Source organism: Aphis gossypii, chromosome 3 (assembly GCF_020184175.1).
Source record: "Aphis gossypii isolate Hap1 chromosome 3, ASM2018417v2, whole genome shotgun sequence".
Lineage (NCBI taxonomy): Eukaryota > Metazoa > Arthropoda > Insecta > Hemiptera > Aphididae > Aphis > Aphis gossypii.
Genome location: NC_065532.1, coordinates 16324675 through 16351632, shown reverse-complemented (window position 1 = coordinate 16351632; position 26958 = coordinate 16324675). Strand labels below are relative to the sequence as shown.

Below are 26958 nucleotides of genomic sequence, written 5' to 3'. Positions count from 1 at the left end.
AATGAAAAGTATAGGAATAAAGTCATATGAGAGAGTCATTTCAGAGACAAATCTAACACTTCATTATACAAAACCTATATAGGTACTATAAGTTTCTTACATTACAGAACATCGTTGTTGCCGTTCAGTTAAAATCGATAAACAAATTAATATTGTGAAGATTTCATTAATAATTAATATTATTATTTATTATATTATCTACTTTATTCCGAATAACATATTGACACTCAATAACACTTCAGTAAAATCAGTCATACAACATTTTATTTGGTAATATTAATCTTTGTATAGGCTCAGATACTTATTGATAATGTATACATATAAAGTCGTCTGAATATTGTATTAGCTGATAATATATATGCATATAAAATAAATTTACTAAAAACATAAATATACCTATATTTACATCATTTTTATGTGTATGAGTACTGGGTAGTACTGAGTAGGTTAGGTTGTTAAGTTATCGAGAAAATACTTCAATTTTGAATTTTAAAGGTGGTTTTCAATAAAAAAAAATTGAATTTAGTTTGTATTTTGGAGAGGTTAAAATTAAAAATGTCCAGTAATTTATTTTATAATAATTAATGAAAAACGAAGCTAAATTGAATTTTACTAAATTGATTTCTTTATTTTGTTATAATTCAAAAACGAACAACCACAACTTGAAATTTTCACCAAGTATTTACGTTATCATTTTCTTTATATGTATAGTAAATTTTCAAAATATTTTAACAATTATTCAAATTTTCAAATTGCTTATTTAAATGTTAATAAAAAAAATTTTAATAGGTAAAAATTAAAAAAAATTGTATATAACTATACAAGATTCTTTATAAGTTTTACATCCTAAAAAAATAACCAGAAAACCAAATTAATTTTATGTGCATTTGAAGTACAAATTTTTATGACTGGATAATACTTCATGTGTAATAACTATTTGTAATGATTTTTGTTTTTTGTTATACCTAATTCAAAAACGAATAACCATAAAGATACTAGAAACTTTCAAAAATGTTTATATTATCATTTTAATTGTATGGAAACCTTTTCAATATTTTTAACCCATTTTAAGTTTTCTTTTGCTTTGTTCAATATTCAATTTTTTTCTTTTATGAATATCAATGAAAACTTATTCGCTTGAAGAAAATTCTTGAAAAATTAATAAAGAATTCACATAAGTTGTTCTTATATTTGTAAACTAATATTAAAGATACAAGGGAAGACATTTGTTTATGTGCATTTAAAGTTAGAATTTTTACGAATTATTTACGAAATTAAAGAATTGCAAGCTGATTGGTAGTTAAAAATTCATAAAAACTTTTCTTTTTATATTTAAATTTTGAAAATTTAATACAAGATTGCTATAATTCATACTGAAACCATAAAATCTAAAAATATATATATAAAGGAAATTAGTTTTTATAAATATATTTCAAGTTCAAATTTGAATGAAATTTATTTAAACAATAAATTACAATTTATAACAAATTTGTATTTCCATTAATATAATCTAAAAATATTTTTCACGGGTACTTAAAACTTTTACATATATTATATTATTATGATTTTCACTATACGTATAATGACATTTTTTTATTTAAATTTTTTTTTTATATTATTCAAGTCAAAATTATACCAACTTACCGTAATAATAAAAGTAAAATAATTGACTTAAATTTAATAGCTGTATCCAAAAACAACACATCAAACCATTTCCGTTGGAAATTTTTTTTTTGTATATAATAATACATCATTGAATTCAAATTTGACACACTCATAATTTAGTAACTCACTCAACACCTAATATACAGCTACAGATGTAAGTAGATACTCACTTAGTGGATAATTACCAAAAGAGCTTATAATTAGATGTATTATGTAATCGTATATTTATGAATAAATTAAATAATAAACTGAAGTCCATTATTAAACAAATAGTTCAGCTACATTTTAAATTGATTTTTATAATTTTACAAAACTATACAGTTAGAGGAAACAAATTAACAGTTAATTATTAACATATTCTATGTCTTATATTTGTAATAAACTAATACCTATTAGAGATAACCCCTAGCTGGAAAAGGTGTATTTTATTACAGTTTGTAAGTAATAAAATATTCAGAATATAAAAATTTGAAATCAATCTTTTTTACATTTAAACGGTACTTATTAATAAAATGCGTTCAAAGTTTGAACCACTCTCTTAGTTACTCAACTGTATAAATACAATATGGACAATTAATAATAATTTAAGTATAATATAGTGAAATATTTATAATCTATTTATATTTGTATATTAAAATATTAAACATCCATGATACATTTATCATATCATACCTATATAAATTTATAATATAATAAAATACTATTGCCAAACCTAAGAGATAAATTTACAGCTAAAAATATAAAATAATGTGTAACGCTAATATTGTGATACCTGTTGACTATTAATAATAATCAATATTCTAATATGTTTTAATCTTAAATATTAATTATATTGTATATTCTATTTGTTCTATTTTTCCAATATCTAGCTGTTATCTATTAAAAATAAATTTTTATTTTGTAAGCTATAATTTATGTTATGTAGTATAAATTAGTCGTTAGCATTAATAAACAAATAAATAAATACTAATTTTTTACTAAAGAAATTATCATCTATACATCATTACTAATCATTCTTAAGATGTTGTTATAAAATTAGATACTCTTCATTATGACAAATTGTAATATATGTTTAATAGTAATAATCTCCGAGTACTTTAATTTAATCGTGAAATACTGTTTTACATTCTAAAACATTTATAATTACTAAAATATATCTTGGTTATATAAGTGTAAGAGCAGCATAAAATTATTAATGTATATATACGATAGGTATTAAATAATTATAAATGAATGATGTTTAGGTACTTGGGTAATTAATTTAATAACTTTGAGATATGTTAGTCACTCTTGAATTTTATACGTACCCATTTTGTTGATTTAATAATTGTCAACCAATTTACTTAATAAACATATTATAAGTAAATAACTACTTGACACTTTTAATTCAAATATTAATTGAGTTATAGTAAAAATTGATTGTAGAATCATAAATTCATTATTTATAATATTTATGTATAATATATAATGAATTATGAATTTATAGGTAAATAATAATACTTATAAGTGGTAAAACAATTTACATTCATTAGAGTAATTTGAACCCTTCGGACAAACTCAGATTTTTTAAAAATGAAATTTTTAACTACCTACAATATTTGACCTATTTATTAATAACAATGTCAAAAAATAAAATTAAATGGTATAGTTTCTAGAAAATTAGGTATTTAAAGAATTTAAAATATTCATTCATTACCTATTTACAAAATTTCTGAATTTAATAGTTATTTTATGATGAAACCGGAATATTTGACATGCATGTATCAAATGTTGAGTGTTTGTTTAAGTTCTTGCAAACTTATTGTATGTAAATAAATGATAGATTTTCGTCAGTAGATAGGAATAGGACAGTAATAGGAGTGATATCAAAGTGGTTGACCAGGGATATTACAACTCTAAATACATCTCTGCTTAAACTATTTATGTATTATTATTTTATACTTATTACTTAATAGTTCTAGATTCTAATATTATTACTGTACAAGTATAGACTGCATAGCTGTATGGTAATATAATAATTCATAGTTATTGTTTTTCTCATATTTTTATTTATTGCAAAATTCTATACAAAAATAATAATAATTTTAGTATTGTGTCATCATTCGAAAAATATGTTATTATGTTATTTTTCTATGGAGTATTCTATGTATAATAATATGACGTAAGTTGGACTTGCCATATATTTTTCCTTTAAAATATATTATAAATATACGAGTTAACTGTATAGTATATAATACTAACATTTTTGATCGAATCAAAATTTAAATTTAGAAAGAGACAGTGGATTAAAAGAAAAAAATAATTGGGATCAAAGACAATAATGTGGTCATACAATAACAGTACGGTAAAACGTCTGTTACAGTTACCAGATGCTGATCGAAACGATAATATAAATTGTATTGTATAATGATTTTTTTCCATGGGAATGATAAAAATGTATAAGAGTGATCACTTATAGTGGCTTTAGATTGATTTTAAATAATACTTTGGCGATCAACTACTTTGTAACTACACTAGGAAAATATTAATAATGAAATACTTCACTGTTAGGTATTAGGGTGTTCCTTAATTTTCAATTTCAAAATATTATTGGTCTCACCCTCTAAATCGGTGTGTATACATATGAAAATGAACTTAGGTTAATCAAATAAAGTTAAACCGTGCCGACTTGAAGTTAAAGTTTGAGCTTAATACATGTTTAAATAATTTTAGACAACTTTTGTATTACCGTAATTATTTCGTAAACCGTTATGAAAATCGTAATTTTTTATTTTTTTCAAGTAAATTAAATTTCCAATATATTTTATAATGTAACATTTTCTGATAAATCTATTAATTTATAAGATGCATAAGCTTTAATCTTAAAATTCACAATTTCTCCACAAATATATTATTTACATACATACCTAATAAGTATACTTAAATTATCATTGACTAATATCTTTGTACTATTAATATTATGTGCAATTAAATGCAAATATATAATAATATAATAAAATCCAATAAAATATTTAAACTTATTTTAAGTTAGGTATCTTACCTATTTAATATTTATACCATGAATCTATATCTATAATAGCATTCTATGATATTATGTTATATTATATGTATAAGGTAATAAAAGTTTGTAATATTACGAAATAATATTATAATATATGTGATATGTTTTTATCAAAAATTATTTCAACCTGTACGGCTGTACCTTGTATAACTAATGAAAAAAATTCATAAAAAAATATTCTTAGAAATATAGCAAATGTGATGGGCAGACTAGATTCTCCATTCAGAATTGTTTTTCATTCTATTAAATTATTTAACATTGAATTAAAACTTAACACACCTATAATTAGTGACTTATATACTTAACGAAGAGGTACACTAACACCTTGTAAACTGCAGAGCAACTTATCGAGTTTTTAAATGTGAAAAATATAGGGCAGCACTATGCGGGACAAACAAGAGTATGCTGAACTAGCTAATTTTTAAAATATTATTACCTGCCAAAAAATTAAAATGTTAGAAAAAGTTCTTGCCAAGTATTTTACAGTAATATAATTTAATGATAGCTATAACTATATAACGATTTAAACCTATAAATAAATAAAGCTATTTAACAGTTTAAATTACTGTTTGAAGCTTTATACAAACAATAGAAACTACAGATATATAGTCTAAGTTAAATTAGTTAATTGTTATAACTTTTAAAATATAACAAAAAATATCAAAATGTATATTATAATATTGTACTAAATTGTGTTATAATAAGGGAACAATGCATAACAATAAATAGTTTAACTCACATTACTATTGACATTAAAACATAAAAATCAATGTTTACTTCAAATGTATAAAATAATATCATTTATAAAAAATCAACTTAAGCTGTATAAAAGTATAAATAAAAACTACACATTTAAAAGTGAACAAACGAATTCGATTTAAAGCGAGTTTATCAATATTTTATTATAAATTCACTATATTTTGTTACGAGTTTTTTGAAATTTTTAATTTACACAATCGCAGACAATATATAAATATCTGACACTGGAATTTTGTTCAAATAGGTACTTTAAATTTTTTTTAAAAAGTATAAAATCAAATGTACTGAATAATTTTAAATAATTAAATAATATGTTTTACATTATGTTTTTAAAGCATTTTACATCGTATCATTTGGTGTAACTTTAAATGACTCGTCTGTTTTTTTTTTTTGTAAAAATTTATAAATTTGCAGTTTAAGTAATTGTATAATATAGGATAAATACTCACATAGGAATGTAGAAGAATATTGATGTTAGTTTTTAAGGTTGTAGCTTTGGTAAGTATTACCGTGTTAGTGATAACTTTTCTTAAATTTGAGAATTACCATGAATATTACAATAATTGATAAGAGTGATCAAAACGAAAATATTATTGTAGTAATGTAAATAAGGCAAAACCTTTTATTAATAGAATAGGTAGGTACATGAAAATAATGTTTATTACCGTAAAACAATTTTTCGGCTATAAATTATTTTCATAAAATTCACTAAAGAATAGTTATTTTGTAATTACTAGTCACTTATCATACACTATAATAAAAATTACCACAAGTGAATACTTATAACTATAAATCGCAATATAGTAAAAAGTTTTTATTTTTAAATTAAAAATAAGTAAACGAATACGAAAATTTACAATCTAAAGCGGGACTCACTCTACGCCGCGTCTTGTCGTGAAATGTTGCCATTCTTTGATTGGTCCAACTATGCGGTACGATGTGGTTTATACCATCATTTTCACGGTTTCAACTATGATTACCGTGAGGTAACCTCGTATACCGTGAAGTTGAAAAGTTTTCAACGAGTGGTTACTAATTTTAATAGCGATAATAAATTATTACATAATATTATTATGTGACCAAGTTTTGGTAGCGAGTGAAAACAGAATTCATTCGTGGTATATGGTGGTAGTCCAGTATTCCACGATGGGGTACACGACACTGTGCGGTAATAAATATTCGACACGATGTAGTGTGAACCCGGCTTAATAATTAAAGTTAACCACTAAATATTTAAAATCATATTTTGATTTAAAAATTGTATGTATATATACTTTACCTTATATTTTTCCACGTAAAGTACATTATATGTCATCATAAATTGTACACCCCTTTAGGTACTATAAATCAGTGCTTTTTAAATTTTTTATAGCTGAGAATCACCTAATATAATGCAGTACCCTCATTTTTTTTTCATTTTCTTTTATGGTGTTGGACAATTATCGTTCTTTTTTTGTTTAACAAAAGTGTTTATATTAAGTTAGGTTATTATTAGGTTTAAGTATTTCAATAAGAATTTTAGTGTTATTTTTGATTAATAATTGACGTCAATGACTCGACTTTATATTGGTAACCTTAACATCAGTTGCAAATATTTTAAGTTTTTATCATACGCATATTTAATAACTTAATAGTTACATAATATTAAACGTTATATTAATAGGTATTAGGTAGGTACTTCTGTTTTTTTTCCAAATCGAAATTTTCTTAGCGTACGGCCATGAGCTTTTCGTATACATTTACCGGACGAGAACCACCGCTAAATATAATATGCGGTTTATACTTACATATATGTAGATTATAAACGTTTGTTTATTGTTTTCATATTAAAATATTAAAATAAAATTTAACCTAATACATACATTACATACCTACTTACATTCTTAATCAACTATTATTTAGGAATAACAATTACACATATTGCGAAAATCTGTTTTCAAAATTACTCAACAAGTTACTCGCTTATAAATTTTTAATTTCTTACATGCGATACATTTATTGTGTTCAAACTGTAGTAGTTTTCCGTCAAAAATTTATATCGTGTATTGTAAAAAAAATAATAATGTTGGTAATATTTCATTGTGCGGTATATAAGTTATACCGCGTATAACTGTCAATCTCTCGATCTCGAAGTGCCCAACTTCTTGGACCCGGTAACCTAACCGAAAATTACCATATTATGCATATTATATATCTCCACCTCTTGTATAGCTGATATGCCCACCGAGTGAACTGTACGGTACGTAAGTTTGAGAGGAGGAGGCGGCGACACTGCCGACGATCGCACGTGCTCGTGCTTTGCCGATTATCCGCCAGGTACCGCTTTGGCCGGTGCCCGCCGCCGGAACCGCCGTCACTGCCGCCGTGCGGGTGAGTGTGCTGCGTGCGTGCGGTTTCGTTAGAGAACGAAACCGGGTAACCGGCGCAGTCGTCTCTATCTGGTTCAGTGTTTCACATTGTCAGTGTGTTAGGAGTGCCGCCACCGCAGCGGTCTGCCCGAAAGCTACACGTCCGTATTTCCGCGTACGGTCGCTATAATATTATCATACTTACGTATTATTACGACGACAAAATTGTATCGCATCATCGGTCGTGATCGTATACAGCAACCGTCGACGTCGACCCTCGCGATTTAATTTTATTGAATTAGAAAAAAAAAACGGGCGCAAATTGTTAAAACGACCGGAAGCAAAAAAAAAAAATTCTAAATCTGTCCGAATTATACCCGCGGAAAAAAAACGTAAAAACCGCCGTCACCGCCGCCGTACATACATCCAGTTTACGACGATTTATATTTTTATTCCGATGAGAGGGCTCGATTTTAGAACGTCCGACGCGTTTTTTTCGACCCGCTGAATCGTATTAATTTTTTTTCTTACCGCCAATATCGACCACCACGATTAGCGACACCACCGCCTCCACGACCGCTACGACGATGATCATATCCAAGGACCTGTTCTTGTTGGGCGATCAAGACTACCTGCGATTACCTAAAGACGACAAACAGTCAAAAAATGTGAACAACAAAACCATCAGGTCAGTCTCATATATATATATGCATATTATCGAATTCTATTTTTGAAGACTACCTACTTACCATATTAGTTAGTGTTGCTGCGCGTTTAAGATTTCGCGTTTTTCGATACTTATTATTTTTGGCCGAAGAAAACCCCACTCGCATCTGCAATTCATCCATTATCTCTTATACGATGGTGATAATAATAATACAAACAGTAATAGAATAAAAAAATGTAAATAGGTATACAAACAATTTTGAGTTTCGGTATTTAAAATATTTATAATACTACACAGGTATATAATTTATAAATCCGTAAAACACACTATGAAGTGTACACCTATAGGCTATAGTACCTACCCGTTATCCGTGATATTCTGATAAGCAATATTTTAAATTTAAATACAATATCTTATTTTATATTTATACACTCGTATTCAATTTATAGATAGGTACAACTTAGTCGTACGCGCCGTCGAACACACACGTCTGTAACTTTTATATCATAGTAATCGACTCCTCTAAAACTCTTAAAATCGTCATAGACATTTTCCAACCCTTTTTCACGGGCCAGAAGTGGAAGGTAGAGACGTACAGAATCCGTGACGGCGGGGACTGGGTCAATAACCTCAGCGGTCGCCCCGGCACAAATTCTACCGTACACATTTTTTTTTTAAATAAATTTGTTGGGAATTTACACGCTTAGACTTATCATCATGTTTAGGCATTAACGTCTGTTTTTTTAGTACCTAATTTATTTTTAATAATATATACGTGGTGTAACGTATAATTATACATACATGACGTGTATACTTATATTTATAATAGGTAGGTAGGTTTGTACATCATATAGGTGCTCTATTCGATCCGTTCGTCGGGGACACAAAGTCCTTTATTACAACGCGAACGTATTTTTAGAATGGAAAAATGTTTGTGATGATTTCTATAGTTCTAAATCGTGCGTAATATTAAGTATTATACATTATGCACGATCGTGCTCTTATTCGATCACCTCGTTTTTCCATCAGAAGTTAATTAATTTTTGCTAAATCATATATGACAATTATAACAATGATAATTTCAATAGAGTAACGCGAAAACAAAGTTCAAATACATAATACTTACTGTATTTTACAGTTCTACGGGGACCTCTCGAAATAAATCATTAGAATACAATTAATACACTGTCCACACATGCGCGCGAACGACGACAGCTTTTGTAAATTCACCAAACCATTACTCCGCGCCGGTGCCGCCATCACCGTGTTTTAAGTGCATAATTGACGACGAATCGCATTATACAGTAGTGCGTTCGCTATATACGTATATCTTATGATACGAATCCTGGGTTATATTCATATTATTCATATTATTACCACTATTATGTCGTATTAAATTAAATTATTATTGAGAGTATTGAAGTGGTGTGTACTGTGTATATGAAGGTGCTTGAATAAACGTATCGAAAAACCCCCCCAAAAAAAAACATTGGTAGAGAAAAGTTGTTAAAAATTAATGGGTACGATACCTACCTATAATAGTAGCTCTACCATGATGCAAAAAAAAATACTGTTGTCAACGACGCAACGTATGTTTTTATACGTATATTTTCTAGACAAAAAAGTAATACTATAGTAATAATTTAAATATAACAAATTAACGAAATAAAAAATTATCCATACAGAATATTATCATCTTCAAGATATTTTCTCATCTCCATGATTTTATATAAAATATAAATTGTACACATTATTTTATAGAACTGTACAAACGTATAGTCCTTGGATGAATATCTATTGTAATACGACTCGAATACGCGTACCTAACGTCTTTTTTGAACCTTTGGCCATGCCATATTATACGAGGACTATATTTGGACGCCCCAAAGTTGTAGTTTCGTTCACAAATTGCGATTGCAGTATATTATGTATACATATTAAATGCATGCATATTACACTCCTGAAAATATAATTTTAATGTAGTAATATCATTCACTGTTATTATTGAATAATAAATAGGTAACAATAAATATATAGTTACACTATATGTATGATTTATACCCCCAATGAAAGGCTTATGTAAGATTTATTTTCAAATGGTTTTTTTGTATAAATATCGCGTGCTTTAATTGTGAATTATAAAGAAAAACTTTTAATTCCTTTCAACTGGCGCGGCGCTCGGTGCAAATCACTAACTTCCAGACGGCTTTTCCCTTTCATTTGACGCGCGCGTACGCACTAGAACAAACGCGTGGCGTAAGTTAACAGACTATAAACGAGTATAACCTAGTACGTAGTAATGTATAGTTTTTACTTTTATTGAGTGTTTTTGTTTTATGTTTTTTGTATAATCGCCGTTCTTATTCTTATAAATCTAAATTATTTTTTTTTCAAATATTTAAACAATAGTTGTGAGCGAGTCTGCGGTTCGCTTACCCGTTTTTTGTACGCGTGCAATAGGTGTGTCACGTGTTATTATTAACCAGTCTTTGGACTAAATCGCTGTTTAATTTTCATCTCACGTACCGCGACTACAGCCATAACGCGGAAAGTGAAACCGCATCATTCTGTCGCAAAGACAATAAATAAATATATATATATATATTATGAGATAGAAATACGAAAAACAAAATTTAAAAATAAGACGGGCGAGGCAAACAAGTGGTGCGCCGCAGCTGGCATTATCTGTAAAATTTCGAAATTTTTTTCTTCCAACTATATCTACCTACCAATGTTGTCCTAGCATGAGGTTGAACAATCACGAAATGTAATACTATTGTCGCCTTGGCCTTGTGAATACACATGCATTTGATTAAATTTGGTTTGATGTGGGTTGAGCAAGTAATATTATTATTAAATACATATATATATTATTAAAACATATAATATATGAATGTATATTGTATATATTATTAAAATATATAATATATAAATGTATATTGTATACATTATATATTACGTATAAGTACGACTTAGGTTATGTTAAGGTTGACACGTTTGAAAGGTGTTTATTGAAATTATTTAAATCCTGGTCAGAAATCGTTTAGTAAAAAATGTCTGTGTAGTATTTATTAAGTAGAAAAGTTTTAAAATGACTCATAATTTGTTATTATTATGATTAGTCAAGTCTATAAAAATTAGAATTAAATTCAACAGTATTATTCTTAAGTAAACAAGAGTATTTTAATGATTCAATTTAAATGATTGCTTGTATAGTTTTTATTTTTGAATAATATATTATATATACCTACTACATGTAAGAATTTATAGTTTATACCAATACTGAATAACTTACACCATCGCTTTAACTTAGATTTTCAAATAACTTGGTTTCGACGAGTTATGTTAATAGTGGGATCATTTTAGGTCACAAAAATAACAGTTTACCTCTAACACTTCAGATAGGTATACAATGGATTTTATACGTATAAAAAAGTTATTATGTCCAAACATACTTCGATAGTAAAGGAAGATAACGTGTGTATGTAAATAGATAACGTATTTGTTGTAGTTGTTACGTCGTGTTGAGTGCTTTCATGTAAAATCTAAAATATATACGATAGATACAATAGAAGATGGTTATCGAAAAACAATAAAAATTTAAAGTCTATATTTACGAATAAGTTGCATTATCGTCAATAAATTGGTGTTATTTAGAATATTCCATAAAAAAATTGCTTAGAGGTAAAACGTTAAAGTGACGAATATATTTTTAAATTTTTTTTTGTTCATATGGCTCTATGTTTACGCACGCGATTTTGAAGGGACATTAAAATAATATATAGGTGCAATATATAATATATACCTATATAATGTATATCAAACATAAATTACTAACCATCATGTGATATGGACTTGACAGTTGATTGTAACCGGTTGTGTCGATTTTTGTTCGTATTTCTAAACGATGTTTAATATAAATAAATTATTATGAGATGTGAATTTATTAATCGTTTGTGGTTCAACGTGTAACACGAAATGCCTCGTGGCCCCCGAGCGTCTTCGTTCCCTTCCGTGTATACATTAATACATATTTATACATCTATAGTACCTATATATATATATATAAAAACTTATATTACAATCACATACATGTACCTAGTATATATGTTTTAAAATATAATTATTAAATAATTTTATATTTTAACGTTTGGCACGGATCGCGGATGTATTTATTAATCAGTACAAATATACAGTTTTATTCAACTTGCTTATAAATACATATATAATTGTATATAATAATTTACCTCCTAATTTTCTAACGTTCAAGTTTAAAATGTTTTTCTTCTATACTTTATTTGTTTACACTATACGTGTTAACGTGTGTGCTTTTTGCTCGTAATATATAGCTCGCGTGGTACGTATTATAATATATACGTGAATGCGTGCTTACGTACATATAATATAAATATATATATATAAATGTGTGTGCGAGCAGTGTTTTGACGTACGGTCAAAAAGTTATATTTTTATCATCGCTATTTTCGTTATCCGATAAAAAAAAAATCTCGAATTCACGGACGGACACACGGAGTAGGCTAATTCTTTTGTTTCTTCCATGCATTCGAGTTTTATTTATTTATGTATTATGTATTATTATTATTTAATTTACTATAATATCACATGCTGCACGTTTTTTTTTGTATTCATTGCACGGAAGTCGTTTCGATCAACTATAGCCATCTAGCACAATATGATATAACAATAATATTATTTTTATTAAGCGTATAATATGTAATATTTAATAACGTTATTGACTATGTATTATCTAAACTATAGTATATACTATATTATATTTCTATGACTCTGTATGTATTTGAGATTATACTCATAGTTTGTTTTTTTCAATTGCAATCACATTGATTTTAATATGTTTGAAAAATAGACGCAAACTTTTTTAATATAATCTGTAGCAGTTAAAAATCGCACACATTATTCATTCCCTTGCAGTGCAGGTTTGTATATAATTTCGTTCCCAGACGAAGACCATGCGACCAAACATTATGTGTATGAATTCAATTTTTTTTAATTCAATCAAAATGCCGTTTGAATGTCTAAAAACGCACATAGTATAACTATTATAAATATTAAGTATAAACACTTGTCCGAATTTAAAACTAAAATTGAACTTGATTAATAAAACTCCAATTAGATGAAGTGTGCAGTATCCCTTGAATATAACAAAATGACGAATTTCGGCGCAGACGATAAACTCATCGATGTATGTTGATTTTTTAAAATTAATTTTTGAACAGCGGCCAGACGGTTGACTCGTCTTCTTGTTGTTGTATATTAATATGATGTTTTTCTTTAAAAAAAAAATTTCGAGCAGAATTTTAACAATTTCACCACGTCACACCGCATTGTCGGGCGCGTGTTATTCGTATTATATATACATTGTGTATAATATATATTACACATATATAGAGCGGTCGAGAGCCAAAGGACGCGTTTTGGCAAACGGCAAATTCTCGTGTAAATGACCCCGAGGGTCGCGTCGAGTGTCCAATTCATTATACATTTCCAATTTAAATTTCATTTCCTATTCACTGTATACACACCATATACATAATATAATGTACACCACCGCGACCGTCCATGTCTCATTATATATATATATATATATATATATAGTATATACGTATTATACAACTTTTGCGATCCGTCGCACCGGGATCGACGGCCGGTCATTACATAATTGTCGTTATATTATATATTATTTTGTGATATGTTCTGTGTGCAGTTACCATCATTATATTATATTCGTGTGTGTAAGTGTAGGCGCTATATTATAACGACTGCGTGCCTTGAATTGTCTTAGATAAAAAATAAATCGACGTTATTAAAAACCTGACTACGTGCAGTTTCGCCCAATAAAATAACTGTATTTTAGCACACATTTCTCATCGCCGAGAATATATTTATATATATATTTAATATATAATATTATAGATGATAATTTTTTTTCTTTCTTTTTCCTTTTCGTATACTTATCTGTAATTCGCCACTCGACCTTCCCATTTGTTCCGTTATATATCCTCGATCTATAGTGGTTATATACGTTTTATTTTATAATATCTTGGACGCGTGCAATCGATACATAATGTATATTTACCAATACATAATACTCATATGATGATATATTTTACATTAATATGGTTAACTTATGGTTTATACAGTAATTATATACACGGCGTATGTATAATAGATCTATACGCATTGGCTTAATAAAAATCATAATACGTTAAACGTACGTATCTTCCGTCTTTTCGACTTAATGTAAACATCTATGTAATATAATCAATTTACAATTTAATACTTAATAATAATATTGTATATACACGATTCGCAGACGATTATATTAGCGTATAGACCGGCTATTTTTGTCACATTATGCAAACCGTATTATGATATTATATACTATATTACCTATATTATCATGTACAGGTGTATACACACGATACGCATGTTTTATTATTACGGTTGATTGACGAGTAGCCGACAGCGAAACATTGCGCGCATTTCGGGCGTGCGCCGTTGCAGCCTGCAGGTATATTATAATAATAAAGATGTACGCGCATGTAATCAGATACCTATTACCCATATATACATATATGTGCATAATATATGTAGATGTATATATTATATATTTCCCTTACCTATTATATATTTTTTTCAAAACATCGTCATCGATGTACGACGCGCTCGTATATGCATTATTATAGTAATGATGAATACTGATAATATGCATTCGGGCTCCGGCCGTGAAATCCTGGACTACATTATATATTATTATTATTATTATTATTAAAATATACGAAAACGTCCGTTCTTCCGAAATCCCAGTTTGCGGCAGTAGGCTTCAAGCGTATGTTTGTCATAATGTACCATATAGACGTATACTATAGCTTATATTTTATTATACGGGTTACGGGTAGAACACTTTTTTAAATTATCTATTGTATTAGTATTATATTATGTATTACAAATAATTGTAACGAGAATCTTTTCGACATACAACGGGTACCTAATTTAAAACTGATTGGAAGGACGACTAATACCCCTTGTGGCTCGTGTTCGCCGGCATATAAGGATTTATACTGCAATCTGCAGGAGACGCGTGTAATACATTTAAGCCTATTATCGCTAAGTACGCTTACCGCGGTAAAGATGGTAGGTATATGATATATAATTTCGGATAATTATGAAATAAGATTTTCAGAAAAGAATTAGACTGCGAAATCATTGAAAATAAAAATAAAACACGAATCTTGCCAATCTCAGTTTACCCCCACCCCCCTGCTCGACCACGTCCCATCGCCGTCACCGTTACCGCCACCACGAGCACGCTGCACGCGCTCACACCCATTTATGAACGGCCTTGTCTTCGGCGCTCGAAAAGAACTTGTAATATATAGACACGGACAGAGATTTCGTAAAATGTCACTGAGTGATGCCAGAGGGGAGGGGAATAAAGGGTACACGGATGGACGACAGTTGCGGCGGCGGCAGCGGCGGCGGCGGCGGTCACCACCCCGCGGCTGGCAGGTCGCCAGACGCCGCGGCGGCCACGTCGTATATATATATATATATATATATATATATATATATATATGGTCGAGCGGGGTGGTGCGTGTGTATTCTTCAGGGGGACCGCGCGCGTGATCCGCGAGTTCAGTAACCTCTCAAGGCGAGTTGCGCGCGCAACATGCATGCACCGCCGACGACGCGCCATTACAGGCACCGTTCACACACTGCACCCTTTGACGGCGAGAGAGACGAATGCGTTTCTACGTTTTTTTTTTTTTTTTGTTATTTTCGTTTTCCCTTATCGCGCCCGTGTTGTAGCTCGGAGAGCATAAAATAATATCCATATTATATATATAGGTGCATATGAATAGTACTCAAGGTTAGGTTTTTTTTCCGCCCGTACCACGTGAACAATGCGCCGTCGCGTCTCAGGGTCGGTCGACCGTATATTCGGATTAATTAGTTATTATACACGTGCCAGCATTACAATACTATACAATAGATATATGTGTGTATGTTTTGGTACGCGAGAGCATAATATTGAATGCAATCCCCTCTGCATCATCACCCTTCACGTCCCACACCGCGAGTACGCTGCTGCAGAATATGCAACGACGATGCCACGCACGCGTTGCATTCGACCGGCCGGCGGCGGCGGCGGCGGCGTAAGTGTATAATATATATATATTATATTTTATACCTATATAATAATATAGTCGACGACTATGACGATAGTAATGGTAATGGATAACAATATAAATGGCATACCTTCAATGACAATGTATAGTGATGCTGAGTGGTTGATTGATGTAGAGGTGCAAAAGAGAGATGTCAGCGACGTAATAATAAAAAGTAGAATAATATTAATAACTCCTAGGTAAACATATAATATATGTTATATATATATATTATTATTGTGTGTGACAGTGACAGAGCAGACGGGAAAAACAAAAACTTTATTATAATAGGTACCTACCTCCTACTCGACGACTGCACTGAGTATAATATTATATCTATATTCTATACTATATATAGTATAAAATATTATTTTCACTGTTATTCGTGCGTTAATTAGAATTTCTTTCACTCTATAGACTCTATATCACGTGTATGATATAATATACCTAATAATGTGCACACACAATGTTCCGTAGCAATGTCACTGTTTTGACTTAAGATTATTTTACTGAAAACTTATCTAATATTTTAATGACTTACAGTATCTAAAAATGAAATATACCCTCTATGGTAGGTTTTCACATAAATTTTTATACTAAATTTATAAGACGTAAAGTAGAAGTAGGTAATGAAAAATGTAATATCTTTTTAAGTATATAAGTATAATTTGATTGTATTATTATATAGTATTGGGTAAAATTATTTTCACTGGACACTCTGTAGGTACATAATGTGACCAAACGATGTACGAAATTGAGCGTGTACGTATACACGTTAAGGAGCTATATTACTCACATAGTATACGTACATATATTTATGAATATGACGTTCGAAGAGAACCTTGAATAACGAATACAATGCAACTTGCAATCTGCCATCATAGGCTACACCGGCGTGACGATCGGGTCGGAGCAAATATCGTTATAAAAAATATCAACTTTAATCCGTTAATCACTTTAAACTTTTGTTTTCTATGAATATAATTTATTTTTATAACTATTATCTGAAAATTGATATTCTATATAATTTAAACGTTATTACATATTACCATAATACGCAATAATATTAATTATGCCAAAATGATAATTTATCTAACACAAAATACCCATATAACTATTTTATTTGGTAGAGTTCAAATATAATAATATCAAATAGTTAATACGTATGTTTATAAGTATATTTAAAGTACCTTTAGGTTCAAGTATAGTCTATATATTAATACGAAAAATTTTGATTTTGTTATTATTATTAATTCTTATTTTTGACATGTTCAGTAGTATAGGTACCATACTACTTTTTGATTAATCAAAAATCTTTTTTATCGAAGAAAAGAAAAACAATTTATATGTGTAAACGCGGGCAATGAATTATTATGATATCAGGATATATTAATTATAACATGGATCGCTATTAATAGGGGAAGTCGCCCATTGATAATACACCGCACATAGTTTAGACTCTTTAGAGTATATATTATTTATTTGTAGAGAAATGATTAAAATGTTTTGTTAATTTTGTTAGACCAGCAATTTAAATAATACATTCTCTCATAACTATATGATAAGTGGAGAGTATATTTTTAAGTTTTGAGAAATGTTCATTTTACATGGAAAAATAACATTCATAAATAAATAATCATCAAAATATATTAATATACAATATTGTAAATACGAGTTAAATAATATTATAGCAGTAGTGGCTGCATTGAAAAATTAAGTTGCAGTTTTGTCGGGTTACTATATGTTAGGGAACAGTGACCTACACAGGGAGATTTTGTGTGTTCACCCCCACCCCCACACCACTGGACCAATAATTATTTACCCAGAAAAGATTAAATAGATTGACAATGTAGTCGGCGTACTATGATATAGATATTTATTCTGAAGAAGTCATTACTAGTTGGAAAGAAAATCAAGAAAATTAGATACAAAAAAAAAAATTCTAGTGAACGATTCAAAATAAAAGATAATAATATTTAATATTATATAATAACATTTTTGTGCGGGTGGCATGGTGACGGCAGACAGTATATATAGGCAGGCCGTATTGCAATTCAGCTCACGTTATCGTAGGACAGCCGGAAAGGATGCTCAGACGATGCAGGCGGCAATGTAGGCGAGGGGGTTGTGATGCACCGCCTCTGAAATCGCTTGACTTTCCAAGGGGGTAACTCAACACGTGTCCCCGTAATCGGCTGGGTCATCGACCTCTTGTAACAGCGCTGCCGTTGTCGGGTCGGGTTAATAAGTTAGCTTGCATTGTATAGATATCAACCTACAAAACGATCATCCACACGCATGTGCATCCGGGGTCTAAAAAAGCACTATATATTAGTGACATATAAATATAAAATTAAAACTGATTAACACTATTTGTACGATTATACTATTTGAAACACATTATATTATTATGTATTATAGTCTATTAATTTAGTTGTACCTTTATTAGAGCGAAATGACTATGTAACTTGAAGATATTTTTCAGTGTATAATTCTCATAGTAAGCGTGAAGTAAAAAATCATATATTTTACTTAACATATTTTTAGTTTCAAGATTATAGTTTTGGCCTTTGGGTATACAAAATTCACAATATTATTACTATTACTTATATAGGTACTCAATAAATGTTAAGATCATCAATTACATTTTAAAAATTACCTACAATATGTAACTACAATTTGCACTCTTTGTAAACTACTCGTAATTTTATATGCCAATGTATTATACAAGCAAATAAATGATATCAGGTAGTCCCTGAATTGTAAATCTCTTCTAACTATACTTTTAATCTTAGGTTATAAATTTGTAATTATTTCTCTACAGTTAACGATGCATGTACATCGTCATCAAAATTATATTTTACATTAATAAACAGTCTTGGGAACGTTTTAGACCACGAGAGTAGTGCGTTGTAGTTTCCAATTTATATTTGTCCCAGGAATGACTCTAGGCGAAACCTTAGTACATCTTAGATAATATATAATGATGATCTCAATATATCTTTGTTAAAGTTATTTGAAACCGCGCGTGGACACCATATAATATATATTATAGATATAATACACGTTTAAAAATTCATTTCCAAGGTCGAAGTAATTGCATTTAACAAATGCAAATAATTACTATATGCAATGCGCAGTTTTAAATGTTCGAAATTGCTGAAACGAAAACAAAAAATTAATAATAAAAATAGCTACGATTACGGTACAAGGTCTATCGCATAATAATATAATAGACAACAGTCGTTATATAATATATCATATACTCTATCATCTGTGTGACTATGAATATGTCACTTTATTTTCATTCTACTATTAAATAATAAGTTAGACACATATATTGTTAAGCTATGGTTGCTCATAATAAAGAACAGCATCAGCAACCTAACCAACACCAGCGCACATGTATTTTATCAATTATAGGTAATAAGTAATGACTCTCGTCAAAACCGTTCAAAAAAATATTAATAATAACTAAGATATTCTTATGAGGAGTATGAAATAAGCCTTTTTTATAGGCCACGCTACAAACGGAGATCTACGATTTCTCGAATGAATAATACATTAGAATTAGATATTATTTTATATTATATATATTATATATACACTCTAGATTGGACGTTATACTGCTGTGACTCTGTGTTCCTAAATACACTTCGAAAAAAATAATTATCACATATATCTTTCTTATTGTTTAACACTATTTAAGTATACATATTATATTGTAAATTGTGGTTTTTACATTTTCTTATATATGATTTGTAAATTTCTAACCATTTTTTTCAGCAATGATTTTCAATTAATTACATTTTTTATATAAAAACGGAGCACGATCAAATCCACCAATAAATGTATAATAAATAATAATACAATAGGTATATGGTTAATTTAATATTTGATTGATTATTGTGCAATCGATGTATAAATTAAGTGATGTTAGAACATATTTACCACAGTGCATTATGGTTAAATAAAAAAAAAGTGACTTATGGTCTGATTGAAGAGGAAAAAGAATATTTTTGTACTAGCATAAAACATGTCGAGTCAGTTAGTGATATTGTACCGGTCGTACCATAAAAATTAGACAAACAACAACTTGAATACATTTTATATATTTACCCAATTACCCAAAACAATTCAAATGAGATTTGTTATTATTTATCATCCTTAACCATAAGTGGATCTATACATAAAAACTCAAATAAACACAACTATTATAAAAAGCGACGGAATTTCAGCAATGACGTCATAGTTGCCGCTACTAGCATTTTATCGAACGCGTGTGCAAACAAAAAAAAAAAAAATAGAAAAAAGTGAATGTCATCGGGGATGTGGTGAAAAAAAATAATATAATAAAAAATAATAATAATTTTGAAAAACCGGTCTAAACTACACACGCGACCGACTATACACATCCGCAGGTCTCTCTTTCTGGAAACGATTCGTCTTGCCGCGCTGGGGCTGGATGCATCTTCGCGTCTACGATGAAAACAATAAAAAGTCGCTGCTGTCGTTCGATGCACTGCAAACGCCGATCAGCGCGTGAATATAATGTTATATAGGTATCATTCGTGTTTATAATGGTCTCCGATCACCAGCTAGTCTGTTGTATTGCTGCAAAAACTTTTGGTTTTACTGTGGTATACATATATTATAGTGCCACAATCAAACTAATGTAAAATGTAAGTAGGAATTTAATTTGCGAAATCTGATTTTTTTTTTTTAAATTTTGTTGAACTTGTTTCGAGTAATAAAATATATGTGTACAAACAAAAGGAAAGCGAATACTCAAGAGTTGTTTGAGAGAAACGTAGGTAGGAACGAATCATTATAGGTAGTACAAGTACATCATGTGTATTGTGTATATAATACATTATTTGAATTGTATTTTGTTACAGTATGTAGACGACAAGATCTAGCCAAGATCCTATTCAGCTTTTAAATGAGAAATATCGTTAATTATTTTGATTTGAATCTGTTCCTGTAAAATAATATTGAGAACATATCACTTAGAATAATAATATATACCTGTATTTATTATACTCAGTTATGTACAATAACATAACTTTGTGTGAAAAGATAAGCATTTCAATCTGTAGAGTTTCAAACCAAACGAACATACTGTTTACCTTACATTTCAATTTTTATCTGTGACCGCTATAAGATAATGTATACACATAATACGCTGTCGGAAAGGAAAGAACAAAAATAATACCTGCTAAAAAGTATATTTAGTTCAAATTTAATAATAATTTGATGACTTTTCATACGTTTAAAATGAATAGATATTAAATAAACTTGCCAGTGTGTCTAATAGAAATTCATATAATATAGTTTTCCTATAAATATAAAATGTATCTTTTCTACAATTTCTTAATTAAAATATAAGTGACACATAAACAATAATCAATTGCACACCATTTTATAACTACATTAATTTTTCTTAGCAAATTTATTATCGAACTGTGGTGTGAATCGTGTGATAATGTGACATACATCAATAATATATTATAATATTACAATAAATATAGGTACATTGCAAAAACACACTATTTTACATAGGTACTCATAGTTATAAATTAAAATATGATAGGTATACCGATTATCGTTTTGCAATGTAATTTTTATTGTGTAAATATATAAAATATAATATCCTGTAATTAGATACATTTTTTGTTTTTGTGTACAGAGTATAATATAATAACTATAGATACCACTGAAAAAAAAAACGAAACATTTGTAATAAAATATTTAATATTATGAGTTATGACACTTGCGATTTTTAATTATTTATTTAAAGTGTGTTATTTACCAAGTGCTCTTTAATAACAATATTACGTAATGTAATATATGTGAGTCAGGTGAATTTATTTTCCAATTCGACACAAATTAATAAATTGCATACATGCATGTTATCTTTATCGTTTTTTTGATTTCATTTTCTCTATATGACATCGAAACGTTTTATGAAAGTAGTTGCAAGTTGTCGCTTGTATTTTATGACCAGTTACAGATCTTATCGTGTATATGTACAATGTACATTGTACATAACTAAATCTAAGCGATTTACCTTCTTTTAGAGATTTTTTTTCATTGATTTACAAAGTTCAAAGCAATTTTCGTCGAATGAGATATAAGAGCTTTTCGTAAATGCTTTTATGAAGCTACACTGGAAAATGTTTTTCCAATGAAACCAATTATTCTTGAACAAATTTATGGTAGGTACTTATAAGTTTGTAATACTTATACTTTTTATACCAATAGGTAAACTTAGGATTTGCAGAGTATATACATATTTCATTTTAATACTACACGATATATTATAGTCGGATGTATTTCCTAGTATTGCCTATGGACTAATGATTATAACTACAATATACAATTACATATAATATTATGACTAACATATAAATAAAAATAATAATATTTATAAAATATACTATTCATGTATTGACGTTACATAAACGACTGTTATCACTATTTATCGTCGGTCTTCCAGCAAGATCTTTCTTCGCTGTCTGTTCGAACATTTTTCTATTGTTATCTGTACGCTTGTAAATATCTATAAAAACGATAATAATAATATAATCCAGAACTGTATGGAAAAACTCTATTTAGAAAAAGTTTTTTAAATTAGCGCGTTCAAACATCCAAACTATTCAGTTGTATGATATTAATATGATTTTCCGGTAATAAAGTTCGCTGAACAACAAACTATTAAAAAATAATATTTATTATTAAATGATACTTATGCAACAGCAACGAATAGATGATGGGGTTAACCTCGGTACGTAGTAGAGAAGGTGGAGTTCATTACCTGCCACAATCGGTTACCTGATAATAGCTTCTATATTATATTATTATTATTATTATAAAAAGTACTGCATTATTATAAACATTAAACACACATATTATGTCATATATATAATATATAGCTGCAGCAGCACCCTCGTGTAAATTATGCGTTTTACGAGTACTACCGCCACCCGATCGACCGACCGTTTAATAATAATAATACATAATAAATAACGATAATATATAATAATATGATGTGTTATTATTTGTTGTATTCGTTCGCATCCGCCGTCGTCATATTATTACATCGTAATGACGTAAATAAAAAATTATCGCTCAATTACGAATACGTGGAACGCGTGTATGCATACATCACACATGCGCTATGTAGGTAAATGACGTGTACTGCATAAACATAAAGTTAGCATACGAATATAATCAAAATGTACACCTTTGCAAGTATAAGCTGCAATTTTTGTGGGTTTTCACTGTACTATTATACTAAGGGCTCATTTTAATCTAGCTGAAGGATATTCCAGTAAATGAATTTTCTTTAGACTTATTGCTTATGTAATTACCTATAGTAATTATTTTAGTATTTATAATAATATTCAGCGTTATACCTATTTCGACCATATACTTATTATTTTCACCTTTATAAGATTCTTTTCTGCACCGATGCATTTATACTCTCCACATTTCATCTAATAACAGTATTTTCGGCTTAATTTTTTTTAAATTTCCAAATAGCTACGAAATAACAAGGTTAGGTTAGATATATTCATAATATTCCATTTTTACACCAATGGCTTAATGTATTAACGAAACTGTAGATTGCGGAAGAATGCATTTACATATTTCGGTTTTGTATATTGGAGTACTGCAGTATACATGTATACTATTTCGGATTTCCGTATCCATATAATACAAGCATCTTCGGTTCAGTGTTCACATCATTAAGAGGTTATATATATATATATATTATTTGCATCGTACATCAGACGATATTATATGCCACCTGCATAAAAAGTCTCAAATTACGTACATGTTACCCTGCTACGGTCTGTGCATCTGCAGATGACGTTACTGCCATGTTACAAACGAATTTTATAATTTTCTTGATATATTGTTACTAGCTACTAGCATACCTTTACTATGACCATACCAATATTATAATAATATATAAGAGATCAAAAAATAAAAATGAACGAAAACCAAATCATGTTTATTCTTATTGAGCCAATTTTTATGTATCCTGCAGCGCTATGCACAAATCGTATAGTCTTCAATATATTTGTATAATACTATATTATAATACTTACGTATAATTTATAATTATTGTTTATCCTATACATTTTTAATAAAGACTTATTTGTATATTATGTTATTATAATATTCCCAGCCCTTTTTAATACATATAAATCCCTGCAGTATAAGGTTTATAACGATTTAAACACACATTATAAAATAGAATTATATTTAAACTTCACAAATAATCGAAAATTGTTTCGCATATGGTTCATGAGACAACGTTTTTCTATGATTTCGGGTCGGTCGTGTCGTGGTGCGTGCGTCTGTTATTCCCAAAATAACGAGCCAGTGACGATGAAGCTCGGTCGTAATTGATGCGGTTCGCTCGAATATTTGGCGGACGGTTTTTGTGTGTTTGGGTACACGTTATGTGTCTGTGATTGTGCATGTGCGTATGTGAACGCGCTTGGATTTTGTGTTTTTTCCTTCCTTTTTGCACCGTTGCCAAATTTCTATATGCTCGGCAGTGGGCCCGATAACCGGTTGAGCGTCGCCGATTGGATGGAAGCAATGCTACATAGGTTAGGTACCTATACCGAAAAAAAAATATAAATTGAATATTGTGGATATCATTAAATCAAAATAATAATAAAATAGTAGAGACGTACCTAATGAAAGAGAGAGAACAAAAGTTCCATACATGGTTTTCGGCGGGAATACTAAATGGTCGTCTTTATACCCGCCTCCTCGTATTATTTATTACCTATTATAAACATGATTATGGCGGGCTATATTATATGCATGGTAGCTACGATATTTTTAAATTTTAATTTAGATATTTGACGGCTGGGTTATAGACGAAACGTTTCCGTACATATTAATATACAATTATACCATAGTTTTTAATCCAACTCGCAGAATATAGTATGTACAAAAAACAATTTACTGCAGTGGTCAGTAATCGCGTGTTTATTTTACCAACTCATTAAGTTAAACGCTAGTATTATAATTTATTTCTTATTGGAATAACCGTATGGGTTCTATACAACCGCAAATATCAAACATTAAAGAATCAGACTAATATTTAACATATAGCTACAGTATGTTTAGACAATTTTCATCTATTAAAAAAAGATCACGATATTAAACTTTTATGTTCTCACCATTACAATTTAAAGCTTACCATATTAAAATTAGCTTTCATAAATGTGATTAAAATTTTCAATATGTTGTTAAGTTTAAACAGTGAAAATTTCACACATTTAGTTAACGATTACTTAATTTTTGAAACAATTGTGTTACTTTATTTTTTGCAAGTATTTTTCATTATACTCATGTGCATGTGCGTTTTTGATACGAGTACAATATAACATTGAAATTATTGTATTTTCATTCTTGTACAAGTACTCTTACTTTTGTCTACAGCAGACATGATTTTGTCTATGAATCCAGACTTGAAATACGAGATTAAAAAATTCAGAGTGCACTTACTATTCGTTTACACGCAGACACACACACACATTTGAAACAGTTGTGTTTTAGTGGGTATATCGTATATATTGTGAATGGTTTCACTTTTTTCTTCTCTCCGTCTCTCTCGATCGTCACTTCTGCTCGTAGAAGAGTTCATTAATCCTTCCGACGACGCCGCGTGGTAGTTGTCTTTTTTTCTTAGTCGTTTCGACTACCCCCTCGTCTCCATCGCCGGCTGTTGTGCCGCCACCACTCAGACCAGGCGCGCATAATAATAATTATAATAATAATAATAATAATATAATATAGTTAAATGAATTCCTATTTAATTTCTGGCTCGCGAGAGCCGATCTTTCGATATATATGTATTTTTTTTATTATTATTATTATATTATTATTATTATTATATTTTATTTTGTTGTGGGACCACAACTGGTTTCACGGAACACTGACCTTGACCCCTCTCCCGACGTCACCTCGCGCCGCCACCGCGCCGCCGCTGCCAATGGTATGCACAATCGTCGAAGTCGTGCGTTTTTCTCTCTCTTTCTCTCTCTCTCTCTCTCTCTCTCTCTCCCCGTGTGCTATGTATATATAAAGTACACGTCTCGGTCATTCCCAGATTTGGACAGCCGACCCTTTTAGCGCGCCCATCCATATATATATATATATATGTATAAAATGTGCGTATAAGATATTAATTTTCCATCACTCGCTCGGCTTATATTATAT

General features: G+C 29.4%; 1 protein-coding gene across 1 annotated transcript in view; it reads left to right on the top strand.

Moving 5' to 3' along the window:
• The first annotated feature begins 7862 nt into the window (after window positions 1-7862).
• The window catches only part of LOC114125664 (uncharacterized), a 51463-nt gene continuing 32367 nt past the window's right edge, over window positions 7863-26958 (top strand). The window contains exon 1 of the mRNA XM_027989429.2: window positions 7863-8521. Coding sequence (XP_027845230.1) covers window positions 8421-8521 — 101 coding nt within the window. The 5' untranslated portion in view covers window positions 7863-8420. The remainder of the gene's footprint in view (window positions 8522-26958) is intronic.